This window comes from Salmo trutta, chromosome 9, assembly GCF_901001165.1.
Source record: "Salmo trutta chromosome 9, fSalTru1.1, whole genome shotgun sequence".
NCBI lineage: Eukaryota > Metazoa > Chordata > Actinopteri > Salmoniformes > Salmonidae > Salmo > Salmo trutta.
The window spans coordinates 4,497,724-4,518,325 of NC_042965.1; the positions used below are offsets into that span (position 1 = coordinate 4,497,724).

At 44.0% G+C, this 20,602-nt stretch overlaps 1 protein-coding gene across 8 annotated transcripts in view; it reads right to left on the reverse strand.

Annotated features, from left to right (window-relative positions):
• Positions 1-20,602, reverse strand: part of LOC115199754 (multiple C2 and transmembrane domain-containing protein 1) — a 213,760-nt gene that overhangs the window by 56,837 nt on the left and 136,321 nt on the right. For all 8 annotated transcript variants that reach the window (XM_029762162.1, XM_029762161.1, XM_029762159.1 and 5 more), the window contains 6 exons: positions 19,305-19,491; positions 10,484-10,577; positions 3,670-3,772; positions 2,119-2,221; positions 1,649-1,750; positions 1,111-1,185 (listed from right to left, as the gene is read on the reverse strand). In XM_029762162.1, coding sequence (XP_029618022.1) covers positions 1,111-1,185; positions 1,649-1,750; positions 2,119-2,221; positions 3,670-3,772; positions 10,484-10,577; positions 19,305-19,491 — 664 coding nt within the window. The remainder of the gene's footprint in view (positions 1-1,110; positions 1,186-1,648; positions 1,751-2,118; positions 2,222-3,669; positions 3,773-10,483; positions 10,578-19,304; positions 19,492-20,602) is intronic.

Here is a 20,602-nt window from a genome sequence, read left to right on the forward strand (position 1 = left end):
TTATTCAACGAAGAGTAGTGGTGAACTGAGAATGACTGTGTGTCTACGGTGTCCTGTTGGGGACATCCATCCCCTGCAGACAACAGCACTCTGAGTCACCCGCATCCCCGCATGGTCTCACACGGCCACGCTTTGATCACACTACTGTAACTAGCAGCAGAAGGACTGCTCTAAAGTCTCTCTCTACTGTATTTGCTACACACACTTCGTTGCAACCAACGTGAGTACTAATATCTAGGGCCAGGAGTTTTCCCATGATCACATGACTGGACCAGGAAAAACTCTGGACCCTAGTTATAGGCTAACACTACGACATGGAGTTTTTCCTGCTTAGGTCCTGGCTCTGGTAATATCCTGCATTCAGATATCAACCGTCTAATTATAATGTCATATAATGTCTGTATTTAACGGGCAACTTTTGGGGTTTGTGTGTGTGTGTAAGGACAGGCAGCGGACCACAGCAGGGACTAGACCAACACAAAAGAGCCCTCACGGGGAAATCTCTCTAAAGCAATCGATGACATCATCATTCAGAGACGTTGACGTGGGGCATCTCTACGAGTCAGAGGTGAAGTGCAGATGAAAATAGAGAAGCGCAAACAGGGAGGGTGGACGGGGAGGATCACACAGGGGAAAGTGCAGAGTGGGCATCTTTTGGCACAGGGAGAAAGAAGGAGAGCGAGAGGGAAGAGGAGGGGAGAGAGACAAAAGGGTATAAGAGTGGGTGACTGCTCAGCCCAAACGGCGTTTATGTGACACGTCTGATGTGGGCAAGCCCCCACGATTCAGCCCTTTGTGGGACCGCCACATTGAGCGGTGTGACAATGAAGTGCAAATCAGCAGTGGCACAGAGGGCCAACTAAGGATGGCCAATCTACTTATACACCCCCAGAGCTGACAGCTTGACATTTCTATTCACCACTCACAGTAAAGGAGAGAGCCGGGGGGGAGGGGGACGTTTTTCTCTCCCTCCTGCCCACGCTGTTGTGGCCTCACAAGATGCCACTCAAGACCGGTTGGGTTTTGTTAACATTTGTAATATAATGGAGGACGGTGGTAGACGCCGAGCTAAACGGGCCAGCAGGTTAGAGGGTGTTGGTGTTGACCTACCTGTTTGGACACTCTGGGTTCATCCTCAATGTATTTCTGCTCGATGGGTATTAATGTCCTGAGACCGGCCTTCACCTGGTGTGGGAATAATAGACACATAATCAACACAGCCAATGGTGGGATATTATTACAATAACACAATATGGTCCTATATCTATTGGGATCGTTCACAATATGGCATAGACAGATTTCTGAATTGACTGTGTTAAATGCATACATATGTACATGTATGTTGTTGAGAGTCATGGCAGTACATATGCCCTGTGTCACGGGCTATGGCGAGAGCTCTCTCCATCACACACAGAACTAAGATGGCCGCCGGCAGGACACACACAGTGAGAATAAATGGGCGAACAAAGGCAGCTGAGTGGGAGTGTTCGATAATTCAACTGAAAATGAGGACGGGGGACAAGGGACGGCAGGGGAGGAAGGACAAACAGCATAAAGACGACAGTTCTGGAGCGGGGAGGGAGTGTGTGTGTAGGGGGGGGGACATAGTAGGAAAAAAGGGGAGGAGAAGAAAAAAAGAGAGACTTACAGCATTAAAAATCACGTCTATTTCGAGAAAGATGACCCCTTTTGTTGGCCCTGTCAGCTCCTTGCTTTTCAAGGCGTAGGCTTTCCGTTCACCATTTTGAATCTGCGGGAGAGGGACATGACAGCCGTCTGTCTGGCAATACCCGGCTGAATACACTCCCTGGGCCACCTTTGAACCCCAGCTGCTGCATCTGACAGAGAGCCCAAAACAACTGTGGCAACTCTGACAAGTACCTGTTCATTACCACCACAGCACTGTCAGGGAGAAATTAACTATCCTGGGGAATCAGCCCAACATTACCACGTTCTCTCTCTCTCTCTCTCTCTCTCTCTCTCTCCCTCTCTCTCTCTCTCTCTCGATGATAACACAGTCTCATCCACAGTTGCAAAAAAATGTTGTGTTTTTTTTTCAACAGTATTTCCCCAAGGGGAGGCGATAGATAGCAGATACATTTCATCAGGAGGACTCACGTTTAGTAAAGGGATGGCCACTTTCCCCAAGAAGTCTGCACTCCTGTCTCGGTCCTCGTCGTACACCGTCACCTCCAACACTGAGTGGATGTCCTTCACGTTACTGCTCGCCACAGAACAACAATTAAACCACTACAATCAGAGGTCTCCCACAGCGCTCATAGCACGATGAAACTACAGTCCTCTATGACCTTTGTGCTCAACTAAAGAGTGCGTGAGATGTAGGAGGAAGGGAATCGCGGTTACGAAATGTCATCTTTGAAAAGTAGGCTAGCGAGGATGCTGATGGAAAGAAAGGAGGTTACTCTTAAAGAGAGAGAGAGAGAGAGAGAGCGAGAGAGGCGCAGCATTGCGCTAAGGATGACTCTATGACCCAGCTTTCCACGGGAATTCGCTAGTGTATTTCCCCATAAAGAAGATTTGGAATAAATAATATGGATATGAGATATCAACATACGTACATGGTCATGTATTAGAATCCAATGAAAACTATAGCATGTCAATCAAAAAATACATTAATAGGCGGAAAGATTAAGCAGGGAATGAAACGTAGACCTCAGAGTTTCAATCTCCACGGGTTTACTAGCATTAGCTATGTTTGTTTTCTATGAGACGTATCGATGTATGAATAATCAATAATACTGTCAAATAAATAGATTTGGGGAGGGAGGACCCCGGCGGGTGGATGGAGACTGAAAAGGGGAAAGGGTTGGGGTTATCATCGGATGCAACTCTTTAATTGTTTTTGTACCTGTACCCCCCCCCCCCCCATAAAAGAATGAAAAGAAAAGACAAAACGAAATATAAAGTAGATATTTTTTTCTTTAAATATATTTTTATGATTTACAGAAGGCTAAGTGCATTCACTGTGCATTGTTTGGCTAGTTGAATGAAAATACATGGGAAATGACAGTGTTTGATTGTATTATTCAATCAAGATGTTTTAGAAAATGTGCTTAATCCCCACAACGATAAATCGAGATATTTGCAGAAAGATGAGAATTCATAATTGAAAATGTGCATTGTTATGTGCATTCCACAATAACATTTACATTGTAACGCTTACATTTTTACAACATCCTATGGCAAATGTAAATACATGGCCTAACTGGAAACAGAGATAACTGGGAATGTGAATTTTTGTAAAAAATGAGGCTGTTTTTTTAATCTTTCGTAAATGTAATAGCTATAATTGTATTGTTACAATCATCGCTTGTATTAAAGTTATGATAACAATACAATTGAGGCATATGGTTATCCGTCAATGTATTAATAATATATTGTAATACTTAAAATAACTGATTTTTTGTCTTATTTTATTAGGTATAGGTGTAACACAATTGACACCACAGTATATTTAAGACAAACAGAATTTGATTTGTGTGTGTGTGTGTGTGTGTGTGTGTGTGTGTGTGTGTGTGTGTGTGTGTATCAACTAACGGCATGTGTCGGAGAGCGATAAAAACAGAGAAAGAAAAATCGAGAGACAACCCAGTATGAGATCGTGAGTGGGTACGTCTGTGGCAACACGGGGTACAGAAGTGTACTCACAAGGTGAAGACCTTGTTCCACTCGGGGTTGAGGTTCTTGTAGACGGTGTGTGTCTGTAACCGATCATTACTCAACTCCACCACACAGAAGGGGTCACTCTTGCCTGCGAGGGGGAGACAGAACGAGAGAGATAGAGAGAGAGGGAGAGACATGTCGATAAAAAGAGGAGCCGTATTAGCTTTATCTCTGTCTGGTTTATTCCTGTCTAATCCAGTGTCGGCTGGCCTACGGAGCCTACGGAGGAAGCAGCGATGGTGGTTAGCAGTAGCGCTAGCTTTCTACCTGATAAAGAGGCGCAGGGAAACAGCCAGGAGCTGATCAGAGAATTACCAGCCACAAAGCCCTCCTGCTCCTCCCCACCCTCTTCCTCCTCCTCACCCTCCTCACCGCATGACAGCTCCAGCCACCATTTATCACCTGCAGTAATGATGTGATACATTTATTTTACCCCATGCTACACTATATCACCGGCCCTGCTACAAGGATCCTAGCGCTCGGACACCGATAAGCACTACGGAATCTCTGCCTGGGGCACCTTGTCTGACAGGGATGGGACTGAGAAGAGGCAGGGAGGGGGGAGAGGAGCTTGGGAGTTTAGTAAGACAGACTTGGTGAGGTGAAGTGGGTGAACTCTGGTGGAAGTTACTCCAAACAGGTGGAGAGACGTCGAGACGGCGCAAGAGGAACACACTGATGTCATTTCACTATCACAGAAAGACTGACGTTATCTACACATTATCTACGCAATGTGTTATCACTTATATTACTGGTTCTGATATTTCGGACATACATAATATTGTATACTAAGCCAAATCATGTGATGGCAGCATGTTTAAGACAGACTATCGAAATAAAGGAAGTCACATTTAATGGGTATTTACCAACGTTTCGGTATTACTGTGCCTTCCTCAGGGTGATGTCATGAATACTTGAACCAGGTTATGTAGACAAACAGTGCAATTAGTGCAACCAATGACAATAATGAGGGGTGTGTCATAACGATTAAGTTAATTCAAATGAATTTGTGAAACTGTTAAAAAAGTAAGATCTAAAAAAATAAATTGTTTATGGCATATTAAATATATTACGCTATTGTTATCATATAGAAACATAATTGAATATTGTACATCATAGTAGCATCAACATACATTATTGTTTAATTCAATTTCACATAATTGTTTTGTATTTCATTTCATATTTGCTACATGTAATCTTTTGGTTCAACCTTAATGTATAATGAGCAGGGGGAACATATCAGGTGTACGCTAACAAGCTGTAGAAAGAATATATACATTTATAAGACTTGTTCATAAAAGTGAGAATTGCTCATAAGAAGGGCCTGAGATCAAAGTCAATACTCAGACCACTAGGGGTCAATGTTTTTAGATAGGATATCCAGTAAGCCTCCCTTTGTAGTAGTAGGATCTCAACGTTACCTCCTCTCCTTGGTAGAGCAACATGCTCAACGCCTGTGTATTTGAGGGAGGAGATTGGATGGTCAGCTTCAACAAAGTGAGCTGCTACTGGATAGTCAGTGCTCTTACACCTGATTGAGCTGCGGTGTTCCAAAAAAAGAAAGACAGGCTGACATAATAATTCTCCGTTCAATGAGTAGCATGACGCAAGACACCATGGAGATGATAGCTGTACAGTAAATATATCATCAGCGGCATTAACAAAAGTAATATTTGGCAGAATATTTGGTCTTCTGTAATTCTCCACTTTCAAAGGAAACGTTCCAGAAAGTTTTGGAGTTTAAAAGAAAAACACACAATTTGAAAGCCATGAAATAGAGACATAATGGTTGAACACTTCTCCAGAGAGTATCACACTGTACTAATCCCAACCAATGTCCTATATATTCTGTGTTTGTGTATGGAAATACATGTTACTGTTTCTTTGTAAAGGACTGCCCCCCCCCCCCAAACAAACTCTTAATTCCAGCTTTGATCTATACTTTTATCAGAACTGTTGGGAACACTTTTGCTGTTTGTTCAAGAAGATCACTCTTAAAAGCTAGGTCAGGGAGAGAGAAACACATCCCGTTCAAATTCCCCAAGAGCGTAACGGGAAACAAAATGACTTCAAGAGTGTGCGGTTGCTTTTAATAATTCAGTTAATAACAGAACAAACGGGGTTGAAGGCGAGGCTGAATTTGGGTTCACGCACCAATTCCCCGCCGAGGCGACGCGTTGGGTACGGCTCCATTGGTTCCTGTGAGTTTCTTCTAATGTTGTGACAAGGGCAGGACATTTAGCGGGAGAGCTAAACAAATGTCACAGTGATCAATGTGGAGCCGTAGGTGTGGCCTCTCGCATCTATTTGTGGCCCGTATTGATCCGCCAGTACGCTTCAAGATGATATTGACACTCAGCTCCTACCAGGCGACATCATTATAAACGGAATAACTCCCTATCATTTATTAGAGCGGGTCCACCTTTTACAACATGACATGCTCTACACTTTGTTCATTTAGTATAATCCATTTAAAATGAAATCATTGTGTAGTTGGCGAAAACTGATGTTGTTTTTGTGAATTTTGGGAATTTTGGGAATTTCCAGAAAACACCGGGGAGTGTTGAGTATGACGGCGCCAAAAAAATTAAAAAGTGCTCCTGTTTCACGTTTTTGGGGATTCTTTTTCTAAACTCTGAACAATATACTACGTCTTCCTAAATTACTGCATCAGCACCCATTTGTTCGTGCTATTTGTGTGGTCACTAGAATATAAAAGATACTACTCTCGAATGAGCTACAATTAACTGAAATCCAATCACCAAATGTTTTGAAGAAGAGAAAATATTCCCCCTCTAACGGTGTTCTCCTTTAATAATATGCAGTCAATGTGGCTGCGGTGGTGAGCGGTTGTCGCCGGCGATGAACTTTCACCTTAATGGAGAGCACCAGAGGCGGCTGTCTCAGCCAATTACACGCTCAGGTTTGAGGGCTACTTTGACGGTCCAGGTAAACGGCCAACCAGCGCTCCTCCCCGGGTTCATTTTCCATATCGTGGCTGGGTTCACGGCGAGAGCTTCAAACTAATTTCAGGCACCAGTTAGATAAGCGTGTTAAACTGAGCTAAGCAAAGCGGTGGAACTGAGGTGATGCCCTTGTCTTCTAGACGGCAAGTCTGAGTTCCTTTTTAGAGATGTTGAAAGCAGCGTGCTTTACACTGCAGTGTTTGAGAGTCTCAACACATCCCTTACTGTCATCACTACATCCCCTATGACTACCCTCAGTCAAGTGCATGCTTGCACCCTTGCAAAGTGTTGATATGTGTCATTAACAATCTGTTACATAGTAATATTGAAGCCTCAGCTCAACGCACGTTTTACTGTATACCAAATACCATTACAAAGATTGATCCTCCGAGAATAAGCAAAGTTCCTCTTATATTGATGCAGTAAATTGATGTGCATGCCTCCATCACTGGGAAGATCCTGTGTGTCTCGGAAGGGCTGGAACAGTACGGGTGGTACTCACACAGGTAAGAGCACCTCATCAAATGGGATTGTTGGTTTTAGAGGCTATTTTCAGTTATTTTACTGGGCTGGAGTAGAGGTACTCCATGTAAACGCGACAATTAGAGGAGCGATGGGACAGACTTCCTGAGAGAGAGAGAGAAGGAAAGAAGGGCTTTCTATGCCATCAAAAGGAAAATAACATTTGACATACCATTTAGGATATGGCTAAAAATACTTGAATCAGTTATAGAACCCATTGCCCTTTATGATTGTGAGGTCTGGGGTCCGCTCACCAACCAAGAATTCGCAAAATGGGACAAACACCAAATTGAGACTCCTCATGCAGAATTCTGCAAAAATATCCTCCGCGCTACAACGGAAAACACCAAATAATGCATGCAGAGCAGAATTAGGCCGATAACCACTAATTATCAAACTCCAGAAAAGAGACGTTAAATTCTACAACCACCTAAAAGGAAGCGATTCCCAAACCTTCCATAACAAAGCCATCACCTACAGAGAGATGAACCTGGAGAAGAGTCCCAGCAAGCTGGTCCTGGGGCTCTGCTCACAAACACAAACAGACCCCACAGAGCCCCAGGACAGCAACACATTTAGACACAACCAAATCATGAGAAAACAAAAAGATAATTACTTGACACATTGGAAAGAATTAACAAAAAAAACTGAGCAAACCAGAATGCTATTTGGCCCTAAACAGAGAGTACACAGTGGCAGAATACCTGACCACTGTGACTGACCCAAAATTAAGGAAATCTTTTGCTATGTACAGACTCAGTGAGCATAGCCTTGCTATTGAGAAAAGGCAGACCTGGCTCTCAAGAGAAGACAGGCTATGTGCACACTGCCCACAAAATGAGGTGGAAACTGAGATGCACCTCCTGCCAAATGTAAATTAGAGACACATATTTCCCTCAGATTACACAGACCCACAAAGAATCCAGTTTTGATAAACTCACATATCTATAGGGTGAAATACCACAGTGTGCAATCACAGCAGCAAGACTTGTGACCTGTTGCCACAAGAAAAGGGCAACCAGGGAAGTACAAACACCATTGTAAATACAACTTATATTTATGTTTATTTATTTTCCCTTTTGTACTTGAATTATTTGCACATCATTATTTGCACATCACTGTATATAGACATAATATGACATTTGAAATTATTTTATTCTTTTGGAACTTTTCTAAGTGTAATGTTAATTTTGTATTGTTTATTTCACTTTTGTTTATGATCTATTTCACTTGCTTTGGCAATGTAAACATATGTTTCCCATGCCAATAAAGCCCCTTAAATTTAATTTAATTGAGAGACTGGGTGTGAATTGGAGTGGAATGGAAAAAATCTGCCTCTCACTGTCTCTCTCTCCCTCATGGTCTCTCTCTCTCTCTCTCTCTCAAGGTCTCTCTCTCTCTCTCTCTCTCTCTCTCTCATGTTCTCACTCTCAATCTCGCTATCATGGTCTCTCTTATGGTCTCTCTCTCATGGTATCTCTCATGGCATCTCTCACTCATGGTCTCTCTCTCACTCATGGTCTCTCTCACACATGTTATCTCTCTCACTTATGGTCTCTCTCTCGCTCTCATGGTCTCTCTATCGTTCTCATGGTCTCTCTCTCATGGTCTCTCTCATGGCATCTCTTTCTCATGGTCTCTCTCATGCTCTCTCTCTCATGGTCTCTCTCTCTCATGGTCTCTCTCTCTCTCATGGTCTCTCTCTCTCATGGTCTCTCTCTCTCATGGTCTCTCTCTCATGGTCTCTCTCATGGTCTCTCTCTCATGGTCTCTCTCTCAGTCTCTCTCTCTCATGGTCTCTCTCTCATGGTCTCTCTCATGGTCTCTCTCTCATGGTCTCTCTCTCATGGTCTCTCTCTTTCTCATGGTCTCTCTCTTTCTCATGGTTTCTCTCTCCCATGGTCTCTCTCTCATGGTCTCTCTCATGGTCTCTCTCATGGTCTCTCTCTCATGGTCTCTCTCTCTCATGGTCTCTCTCTCTCATGGTCTCTCTCTCTCATGGTCTTTCTCATGGTCTCTCTCATGGTCTCTCTCTCATGGTCTCTCTCTCATGGTCTCTCTCTCTTTCTCATGGTCTCTCACATGGTCTCTCTCATGGTCTCTCTCTTTCTCATGGTCTCTCACATGGTCTCTCTCTCTCATGGTCTCTCTCTCATGGTCTCTCTCTCTCTCTTTCTCATGGTCTCGCTCATGGCCTCTATCTCTTGTTCATGGTCTCTATCTCTCTCTCCCTGTCTTTCCCTCTCTCATTCCCTTGGGAACACCACACGCACCACACACACACACTGGAACAGCCAGGCAAGGTCAGCAGGTCAGCGTGGTGGACCTGACCATCTGAAGGGGTGGGGCTAGAGGATGGCGCAAACCATCTGCGAGATGGGGTGGTCGAGAGAGAGAGGGAGAGAGAGAGAGAGAGAGAGAGAGAGACTCAAAATGGTGATACTTGACAGTGCCTAGCTCTCCACAAGTGCTCGCACTGGCAACACCACCGGAGTACAATGCATGAAAAGAGGACACACAACTTCACTCAAAGGACATTTGTGGCACTGCACTTCTGTTGAACTAAATGGTTTGATGGCTACCCTATGCACTTCCCTATCGTAGGCCATATTTGTCCATCATTACACAAGAAACACATTTCTGCAGAAGTTCTGGACTGAAAGTGGCTGAATACTTAACTGTAGAATAGCTACAGTAAAACCCAGACTGAGATATGAGTTCTGTATTGAGGTCAGCAGCACATAGCGGAGGGATTTCCATTTGTTTCTCTGGTAAAAAAACAAAGGCAGAGCCATTAGCCCTTGTTACTGCCGCTTCGCTATCTCCAACAAGGAAATGGAGGAGTGTGGCTCTAGCTGCTAATGTGTGTGGGTCCTCTCCCCTGAATAAGGTCCAAGCTAACTCACTCCCACTTCACTTCCACTAGATAACACACACTGTGAAACAGTACAGTAGGCCTGTCCACTGTAGACCTCATTAAAAGTAGGAATTAATGGAGAAACTAGGATGTCAGAGAAATATTTTGGAGACTTGGTGGTATATATTAAGCTTCTCCCGTATATTAATTAAATCCAAAAGAAATAAGATGTTCTGTAGTCTAGATACTGTCTCGATGGGTTCTTGTTGGCCATTGTCAATTAAACTACATTGATGGATTGATGTTTTATACACTTGGCATGGGAAGATTCAATTTAGTAGAAACTAACAGACAAGCAGGTGTGTTTTTAAGTGACAGATTTACTAAAATGCTTCACTCTTGATAGCCGAGAAGAAGGCCTTCATGTCAATTGAAGGAGTTGTAGTTGACTTACCTGTGACGTCTGCTGCCATCAGCCTCTCTGCTCTGATGACCTTCACCTGGACCATACCCACATCTTTCAGGTTGTGGAACGACCTCAGTACACTCTGCAGGATAGAGGTCAGGGGTCAGGGGTGAAGAGTACATTGAGTACATTAAGCTCAGCCTTTTTGAGTTCAGCAATTCACCACTGACATTCAAACGGTCACATCAAGTTGAGTCGCACTGGCAAAATGTCCTTTTATTGTCAAGCCAGTCAGCGTTTCCCCCCTCTCTGTCTCTTTTTTATTTTAACACTCGTGTCAGAATAACATCATTACCTTCTGTATTTTGTGAGTTAAAGAGAGAGAGAGAGAGAGAGAGAGAGAGAGAGAGAGAGAGAGAGAGAGAGAGACAGAGGGCGAGAGAAAGAGCGAGAGTGAGATACAGAGCGAACGAAAGAGCAAGAGAAAGAGTGAGAGAAAGAGCGAGAAACACACCATTTACTGATAATAGAGATATTGCAGAGCTCAGCCACTCCCACTGAGGCATGACTGGTATTCAGGCAGTGATGTGATAGATACTGGGTACCATCACTTATTTACTGGCCATACTGGTGTATATATATATATATACACACACAGACACACACACACACAGACAGACAGACAGACAGACAGACAGACAGACAGACAGACAAAAACACCTCCACTCTCTCTGTGACCTTTTCCACACTCAATGAAAACACATATCTCCATGTTAGCACCAGCATCATTGTCACTTCACACAGGTCAGACAGGCAGGCAGCACAGATAAAGAAAAGAGCTGAGGAGGTCAATGTGTGTGTGTCCCGGCATAAGCATTCACACAACGACAAACACACACAAACTGACACGCACACACACAAAGACATGCACTGAGGCCGTACTGAGAGACATGCTGGCGTGTCTTAAAAGCAGTGAAAACGCACTTCACTTCAATTTATTTCTCTCTCTGGCAATAACCCCTTACATACCCAGAGGAGTAATTATAATTTAAATTTTCGAGTCAGGGCCAGGCTACAGACTTAATTTATTATAAACTCTATCAGCCTCTGCCTGTTTCCAGCGATATTATTGTTGAAAAGCCTTCGAAAAAAGATGAGAGGAGAGGAAGGAGGGAAAAAAACCTTTCCACATAAGTTTAATACATGATTTCTCTGAAGATATGACAGCTTGTTATTTGTGATTATTGGGGATGGCCTAAAAGAGAGAGAGAGAAAGAAAAAAAAAACATGGCTGATTTGTGAAGCCGGAACATTTCCATAGCAGAGGAATTTCTGATTTGCGTGGCTGCCTTTTCAGGCCCACTCAATAGACAGGCAGATAGATTGAAAAGCTCAGGAGATGAGGCCTCTTTATTTTTTTAATGAAAGGCTGTGGAATATATTTTCTCACCCTCCATCCTCCCAGCTACCAAGCTGACGAGGCTCTCTCTCTCTATATCTGGGTTCAGCCTAGCCCCATTACTGAAGAGGTTCCACCCCACCCTCAACCTCCTACCCGCCAGCAGGGATTGGCTGGGGAGGTGGGGTAGAGAGGGGGGGGTGGTAGCATGTGGCGAGGGTGAGTAAGGGGGAGGAGGGGATGGTAATATGGCGGGGCCCCGGCTTGACTGACAGCTTGTCACCGTGACGTCTTATTCCATCTCTGTTATGGTGAAAATGAATGTCAGCACGCTGAGCCTTATGACTTGCTGTCATCTTGGAGGAGCCTCACCTTTTATCAACGCTCCAAATAACATTTCATCCCCACCGTCTGCAGGACGGACAATCCGGTCAGGGGACATTAAATCGGATGACTGTGAAATGTCATAATAAAAATGGAATGCTAACAGCTTCCGCCTCCTCCTCTCTCTCTCTCTGAATTTCTCTCTACCTCTTCCTCTCCTCCTAGTTGCCCCCTCGCTGCTATGTGTGTGTTGAGGGTGAGTTATGGGGGTGTAGGGGCTGCATGAGTGGAGTAGAGTGGGGTGGCACCACTTGAGGAGAGGTCAGTGTGTGTACCCCCAGGCCCATTAAGACCCATTAGTCCAGTTCCTCCTCCCCCATTAGTATGCATAAGTCCTGCCCGCTCCCTCTTCTCGCCTCACCTTAATACAGCTGACATACACAGCACACTACAGAGCACCATCACTGGGCTTGGCAGAGGGGTGAAGTTGTGGCCAATATGTTAACATCTGAACACTGGTGGATCAAGACTTAAGGCTAAAGAAAAGACATACACAGAATGCAATTTTTGCACATATACATTACCAAGATACAGATAAACTATCACCATACAGATACACTATAAAGGTATAAATACACTACCAAGATACAGATACACTATCAAGATACAGATACACCATCAACATACAGATACACTATCAAGATACATACAGATACACTATCAAGATACATACAGTAAGGGGAAAAAAGTATTTGATCCCCTGCTGATTTTGTATGTTTGCCCACTGACAAAGAAATTATCAGTTTATAATTTTAATGGTAGGTTTATTTGAACAGTGAGAAATCCAGAATCCAGAAAAACGCATGTTAAAAATGTTATAAATTGATTTGCATTTTAATGAGGGAAAAAAGTATTTGACCCCCTGTCATTCAGAAAGATTTCTGGCTCCCAGGTGTCTTTTATACAGGTAACGAGCTGAGATTAGGAGCACACTCTTAAAGGGAGTGCTCCTAACCGCAGCTTGTTACCTGTAAAAAAGACACCTGTCCACAGAAGCAATCAATCAGATTCCAAACTCTCCACCATGGCCAAGACCAAATAGCTCTCCAAGGATGTCAGGGACAAGATTGTAGACCTACACAAGGCTGGAATGGGCTACAAGACCATCGCCAAGCAGCTTGGTGAGAAGGTGACAACAGTTGGTGCGATTATTCGCAAATGGAAGAAACACAAAAGAACTGTCAATCTCCTTCGGCCTGGGGCTCCATGCAAGATCTCACCTCGTGGAGTTGCAATGATCATGAGAACGGTGAGGAATCAGCCCAGAACTACACAGGAGGATCTTGTCAATGATCTCAAGGCAGCTGGGACCATAGTCACCAAAAAAACAATTGGTAACACACTACGCCATGAAGGATTGAAATCCTGCAGCGCCCGCAAGGTCCAACACAAAAACAAACACTTCCTGATGCTTCCCTTTGGTGAGTCATCATTCTGTAACGATGTACGCTGAGAGTCGGGTAGCAAGTTCAGGGAGTGAATACATTTAATAAATAAATGAAACAAATACGTGACACAAACAGCGCAACGACATGAAACAGGAAAAGGAATAATGACGATTGGGGAAGAAACCAAAGGGAGTGACATATATAGGGCAGGTAATCAAGAAGGTGATGGAGTCCAGGTGAATGTCATTATGCGCCTTACGCTGGTGACAGGTGTGTGCCCTAATGAGCAGCCTGGTGACCTAGAGGCCAGAAAGGGAGCACACGTGACAGTCTTGATAGTGTATATGTATCTTGATAGTGTACCTGTATCTTGATCGTGTATATAAATTGCTAGTGTATATTTATCTTGATAGTGTATCTGTAAATTGATAGTGTATCTGTATCTTGAGAGTGTATCTGTATCTTGATAGTGTATCTGTATGTTGATAGTGTATATGCATATTGATAGTATATCTGTATGTTGATAGTGTATATGTATCTTGATAGTGTATCTGTATCTTGATAGTGTATCTTGATAGTGTATCTGAATTGCTAGTGTATATGTACATTGATGGTGTATCTGCATTTTGATAGTGTGTTTGTATGTTGATAGTGTATCAGAATGTTGATAGTGTATCTGTATCTTGATAGTGTATCTGTATCTTAAAAGCATATCTGTATCTTGATAGCGTAGCTGTGTATTGATAGGGTATCTGTATCTTGATAGTGTATCTATATGGTGACAAGGTATCTGTATATTGATTGTGTATCTTTGTTTTGATAGTGTTTCTGTATGTTGATAGTGTATATGTATCTTGATAGTGTATCTGAATTGCTAGTGTATATGTACATTAATAGCGTGTCTGTATATTGATAGTGTACTTTTAATGTTGATAGTGCATCTGCATGTTGATAGTGTACCAGAATGTTGATATTGTATATGTATCTTGATAGTGTATATGTGTATTGATAGTGTACCTGTATCTTGATAAGGTATATGTATATTGATAGTGTATCTGTATGTTGATAGTGTATCTGTATCTTGAAAGTGTATCTGAATTGCTAGTGTATATGTATGTTGATAGTGTATATGAAGGGTGATAGTATATCTGTATCTTGATAGTGTATCTGTATCTTGATAGTGTATCTGTATATTGATAGTGTATCTGTTTTTTAATATTGTATCTGTATCAGATATAGCCCAGTATCGAACCAGGATCTGTACTGACGCCTCTAGCACTGAGATGCAGTGCCTTAGACAGCTGCGCCACTCGGGAGCCAACATGTTTCTTCATAGTGTATCTGTATCTTGATAGTATATCTGTATCTTGATAGTGTATCTGTATCTTGATAGTGTATCTGTATCTTGATAGTGTATCTGTATGATGATAGGGTATATGTATATTGATAGTGTATCTGTATGGTGATAGGGTATATGTATATTGATAGTGTATCTGTATGTTGATAGGGTATATGTATCTTGATAGTGTATCTGTATGTTGATAGGGTATATGTATATTGATAGTGTATCTGTATGGTGATAGGGTATATGTATATTGATAGTGTATCTCTATCTTGATAGTGTATCTGTATGGTGATAGTGTATATGTATATTGATAGTGTATATTGATAGTGTATCTGAATTGCTAGTGTATATGTACATTGATAGTGTATCTGTATCTTGATAGTGTACTTGTATGTTGATAGTGTATCAGAATGTTGATTGTGTATCTGTATCTTGATAGTGTATATGTGTATTGATAGTGTACCTGTATATTGGTTAGGGTATATGTATATTGATAATGTATCTGTATTGTGATAGTGTATCTGTATCTTGATAGTGTATCTGTATCTTGATAGTGTATCTGTATGGTGATAGTGTATCTATGTTGATAGTGTATCTGTATCTTGATAGTGTATCTGTATCTATCAATATACATATACACTATCAAGATACCTATACACTATCAAGATACAGATACACTATCAAGATACATATGCACTATCAAGATACATATGCACTATCAAGGTACATATACACTATTGCCATACAGATAAACTATCAAGATACAGATACAATTAATTGAATGCAACCAACACATGCACTGCATACACAACGTCCTACAGTAAACCCTCCACGTTTCTCATCATGGTAGAATAACTCACAGCTAGAGAGACAGCAGTCTGTCAGTCCATTCGTCAGTACCAGGCACAATAGACACAATAAGAGCCAAAACTATTACATGGGGGAAATACCACACCTAGCATCTACAAGCCCACCCATGTCCATCCACTGTTCATCAAACAGACGAACAGTTATGAAAGCCTAGGCCCAGAGTATAATAGAGACATATAAGATGGGAAAAGGGTCTTTGAGAAGCCCAACATCTTCAGAGCCCACTCTCAGGCGTGCATTATCACTTGTCTTCAATGGCGGCAGATTAGGGGAGGGAAACGCCTGCAATGCATGCTTACCTCAGAGAGCTAACGGGCTAACGTCTACATCCTGTTCCCACATGCTATTAAACCAGGGACTTAACATGGACGGTGGGGGCGGAGAGTGGGGAGGTTCAATAGCCCGGCCCTGTGCCCCTCCTCTCCTCTCCTCTCCTCTCCTCTCCTCTCCTCTCCTCTCCTCTCCTCTCCTCTCCTCTCCTCTCCTCTCCTCTCCTCTCCTCTCCTCTCCTCTCCTCTAGCAGCCAGATGAAAGCTGAAAGTCATCTGATATGTCAGTGCTGCGTTAATGATGTCGGGCCGGGCCGGGCCGGCGGTGAGAAGCCGGGGATGGAGGAAGGATTTAATTGCGTTTGTACCTCATCTATACTTTTTAAGGAGCCAGCATATGTGCTTCAAAGCCCAGGCGCTATGATGATGACAACGCATGGCACTTGTAACCCCCACCGACAACCCCCTTCCCCAAGTCGTTTATTGGTTAGTTGATGGGGGGGTGAGGGTGCAGGTTAGCGTGGTGTGTTAGGGAGGTTGCAGTGATTAGCACTAGTGGGTGCTTTGCACGGCCGTCTGCTAGACAGCTGATTCCATACTGATGATATCAGGGAAGACATTCGCCTGAGCAATGCTTCACACACACCTCCTTACGCACACACATATTCATGAACACATGCACATACACACCGAGACTCACAGAGACCCACACACACATGCACGCACGCTCGCGAGCACACACACACACATTCAGACTAATCTGCTTTGGAGAGTATTGTACAGCATTAGTAGCGACACTTGCTGTTATCGGTCTGCCTTGATAAGGTACATCTTTATTAAATTCTCTCATTGAAAGGGCATCAGTCAGGAGAAAAGGAATACGCTAATGGCGGCAGTCCTCTTCAAACCAAACCACACTGTCCCCCACCGACTCACCCCCCATCCCTCCATCCCTCCACTTGCTGCTAGTCGTGTGGCCAGCGGGGTCTTTGGTGGGAGACAGAGAGCATAGCCTGCACAGAGAGACCAAGAGCGAGCGAGAAAACGAAGGAGAGAGAAGATGGGGGGGAAATGTCTCTCCTTTACAGAACAGAAAAAGGGGGGCGGCAGTTGTGAAAGGTGAAATAGCTTTTTCTTTTCATTTTGCACGCCTACCCCTTCCAGCGCAACCCTCACCCCTTACCTCTCGCTCCCTATTACACACCCACACCCACTTACACACACATTCCCCTCCCCGCCTTGCTCTAAGTGTGTTTAGGAAGAGAGTCGCGTCCGCCGCCTGTCTCGGTCCTAGAGCTCCCCCCTCTGAGCATGGGACGCCACTACAGCGTGGGGAGTGCTCTCGTGGCCAGCCAATGAGGTGCTAGCGTGGTATGTAGGTCACGCGTCCGTGGTTGGCCTGTGGAGCGCTCTCCACTGGAGCTCACCCAGATCAAACACACAACCCAGCAGGACTCTAAACTTAAATTAGAGCACAGTTTACACACAAACACACACACACACACACACAGAATCAAATTCCCACATACAAACAAATGAAGTAGGTTGCTCGAATATGGTGCAACTGCAGAGAAACAAAACACACACACACACACACACAGCGTGATAGAGGAATGAGCATTTCCTGTCTTAATGAAGGAGCACGGCACAGCGCTGGGACGTATGCTGAGACTCCTCCAGGCCTCAATCTGCATTATCAGCGTGTTAAGCAACTGTCATCAGACAACATACTGTTGATATGTGACGAGTGTCCCCTGTCAGGGCTGTCAATGCGTGAGCTGCAGTGCCCAGGTTGTGTGTGTGTGTGTGTGTGTGTGTGTGCGCGCGCGCGAGAGCGTGTGTGTGCGTGCGTGCCTTTGTGTTGGGCCGATGGCTGAGAGTGACAGCAAGTGAAGGGTTAACAGCGCTAAAACAAAGGGACAGGTGGAGTGTATTGTGCTAGGACTCCTCAGAGAGACACCAAGCCTTTTTCAGCTAACAGGCACACACACACAGACGCGCGCACACACACAGACGCGCACACACAGGCATACAAACAGTAACACACTAGCAGACACCACAGATCCTTTTAAATATTCAGAAATAATAATATTCACACCCACTCACATTATGGTGTAAAAACACACACCATTGGAGCGAGGGGAGGGATTCACGGCAGCTTCAGTTTCAATAGAACCTGTCAGAGTCCGTCTTCTCTCTTAACCTCTCAACCCCCTCTTTTCTTTCTCTTCTCTGTACCCCATCCTCTCATCTACGGTCCCCTCCCCTCTTTCAGCGGGAGTTACCAGGTCAAAGCCCAGCCAGGTCACTCGAGATCCAAGGCCATATTTGACATTCGTTCAGGTCGCCGGGACGTCGGGGGATGCCTTCAAAAGCAGCCACTAGGGGCAACGGTGAGCACCATTCCCATTAAGTAGGCTTTGCAGCTTGCTAGGGTGTTATGGATGGAGATGGCGGATGGGCGTCAGCCGTGAGCTCCAGCTCCAGAGGTTGCGTGTTCAATCCCAGTGGTGGCCACTCATCTTTACAAGAGTCAAACTGAAATCTTGTTGCAAAGCCAGGGTGCAAAAAAAGCTACAGAAGTGTTTTTATTGTTCCCTACACTGAATTGGTGTATCAAAATGTGTTTCTATTGTTACATACACTGAATAGATGTATCAAAATATGTTTTATTGTTACATACACTGAATAGATGTATATAAATGTGTTTTTATTGTTACATACAGTGGATAGGTGTATCAAAATGTGTTTCTATTGTTACATACACGGAATAGGTGCATCAACATGTGTTTTTATTGTCACATACACTAGGGGTGGCAGGTACCCTACTGGTTAGAGCGTAGATCAAATCCCCGAGCTGACAACGTAAAAAAAAAATGTCGTTCTGCCCCTGAACAAGGCAGTTAACCCACTGTTCCTAGGCCGTTATTGTAAATAAGAATTTGTTCATTAACTGACTTGCCTAGTTAAATAAAGGTTAAATAATAAAATAAATAGGTGTATCGAAATGTGTTTTTATTGTTACATACACTGGATAGGTGCATCAAAATGACGCCCTGGTTGGAAATGTGATCCAATGAAAACAAGTTGTGACAAAGTGTTGTTGCTTGATGTCTTCACACGAGGGAGCAGGAGAGACCTAGAGCCTGTGTCTTGTCACTTAGGCCTCTACCATTAAGGTCACCTACTGACACATGCACACACACAAACTCACATATCTCTGTAGTATCTGGTGTCTCTCGTGTGGGTCATCCAGAATATTGACCGACAGGTCCGAGATGGACACTGCTGCAGCCCCCGTGAGTGTGACCAGCAGCACCAGCATGCCCTCGCCCTCCTCCAGCGGTACGTCCAATTTATGAGTGTGCTCTTTACTCAGCGGCGACAGGTCTATCGAACACCTGAAACACACACACACACGTTTTAATTACAGATATACAGGTATATAGACTCTAACACTGAGAGGAATGGGGGGATGATAGTGAGAAAGAGTGAGACAAGTGGGTGAAAGCAGGAGAAAGTGCGAAAGAGAAAGAGTGAGGTAGAAAAGAAGAGAGAAAAAAATAACGTATTTCCTTCAGTCAGTCGACAGGTCCCAATAATCACTGTGCTTTTACTGTAGTCCGCCAGTCATTTGTAAATATGTTGCATGGTTATGGCACAGGGTTGCTTTGTTCAGTCCAATTCACCAAGAGACAGGGAGAGAGAGAGAGAGAGAGAGAGAGAGAGAGAGAGAGACCGAGCGAGACAGAGACAGAGAGAGAGAGAGAGATATTCAGAGAGAGAGAGAGAGAGAGAGAGAGAGAGACCGAGCGAGACAGAGACAGAGAGAGAGAGATTCAGAGAGAGAGAGAGAGAGAGAGAGAGAGACCGAGCGAGCGAGCGAGACAGAGACAGAGAGAGAGAGAGAGATTCAGAGAGAGAGAGAGAGAGAGAGAGAGAGAGAGAGAGAAAGAGACCGAGCGAGACAGAGAGAGAGATTCAGAGAGAGAGAGAGAGAGAGAGACCAAGCGAGACAGAGACAGAGAGAGAGAGAGATTGAGAGAGAGAGAGAGAGAGAGAGAGAGAGAGAGAGAGAGAGACCGAGCGAGACAGAGACAGAGAGATTCAGAGAGAGAGAGAGAGAGAGAGAGAGAGAGAGAGAGAGACCGAGCGAGCGAGACAGAGACAGAGAGAGAGAGAGATTCAGAGAGAGAGAGAGAGAGAGAGAGACCGAGCGAGACAGAGACAGCGACAGAGAGAGAGAGATTCAGAGAGAGAGAGAGAGAGAGAGAGAGAGACCGAGCGAGCGAGACAGAGACAGAGAGAGAGAGATTCAGAGAGAGAGAGAGAGAGAGACCGAGCGAGACAGAGACAGAAGGAGAGAGAGATTCAGAGAGAGAGAGAGAGAGAGAGAGAGACCGAGCGAGACAGAGACAGAGAGAGATTCAGAGAGAGAGAGACAGAGAGAGAGAGACAGAGAGAGAGAGAGAGAGAGAGACCGAGCGAGACAGAGACAGAGAGAGAGAGATT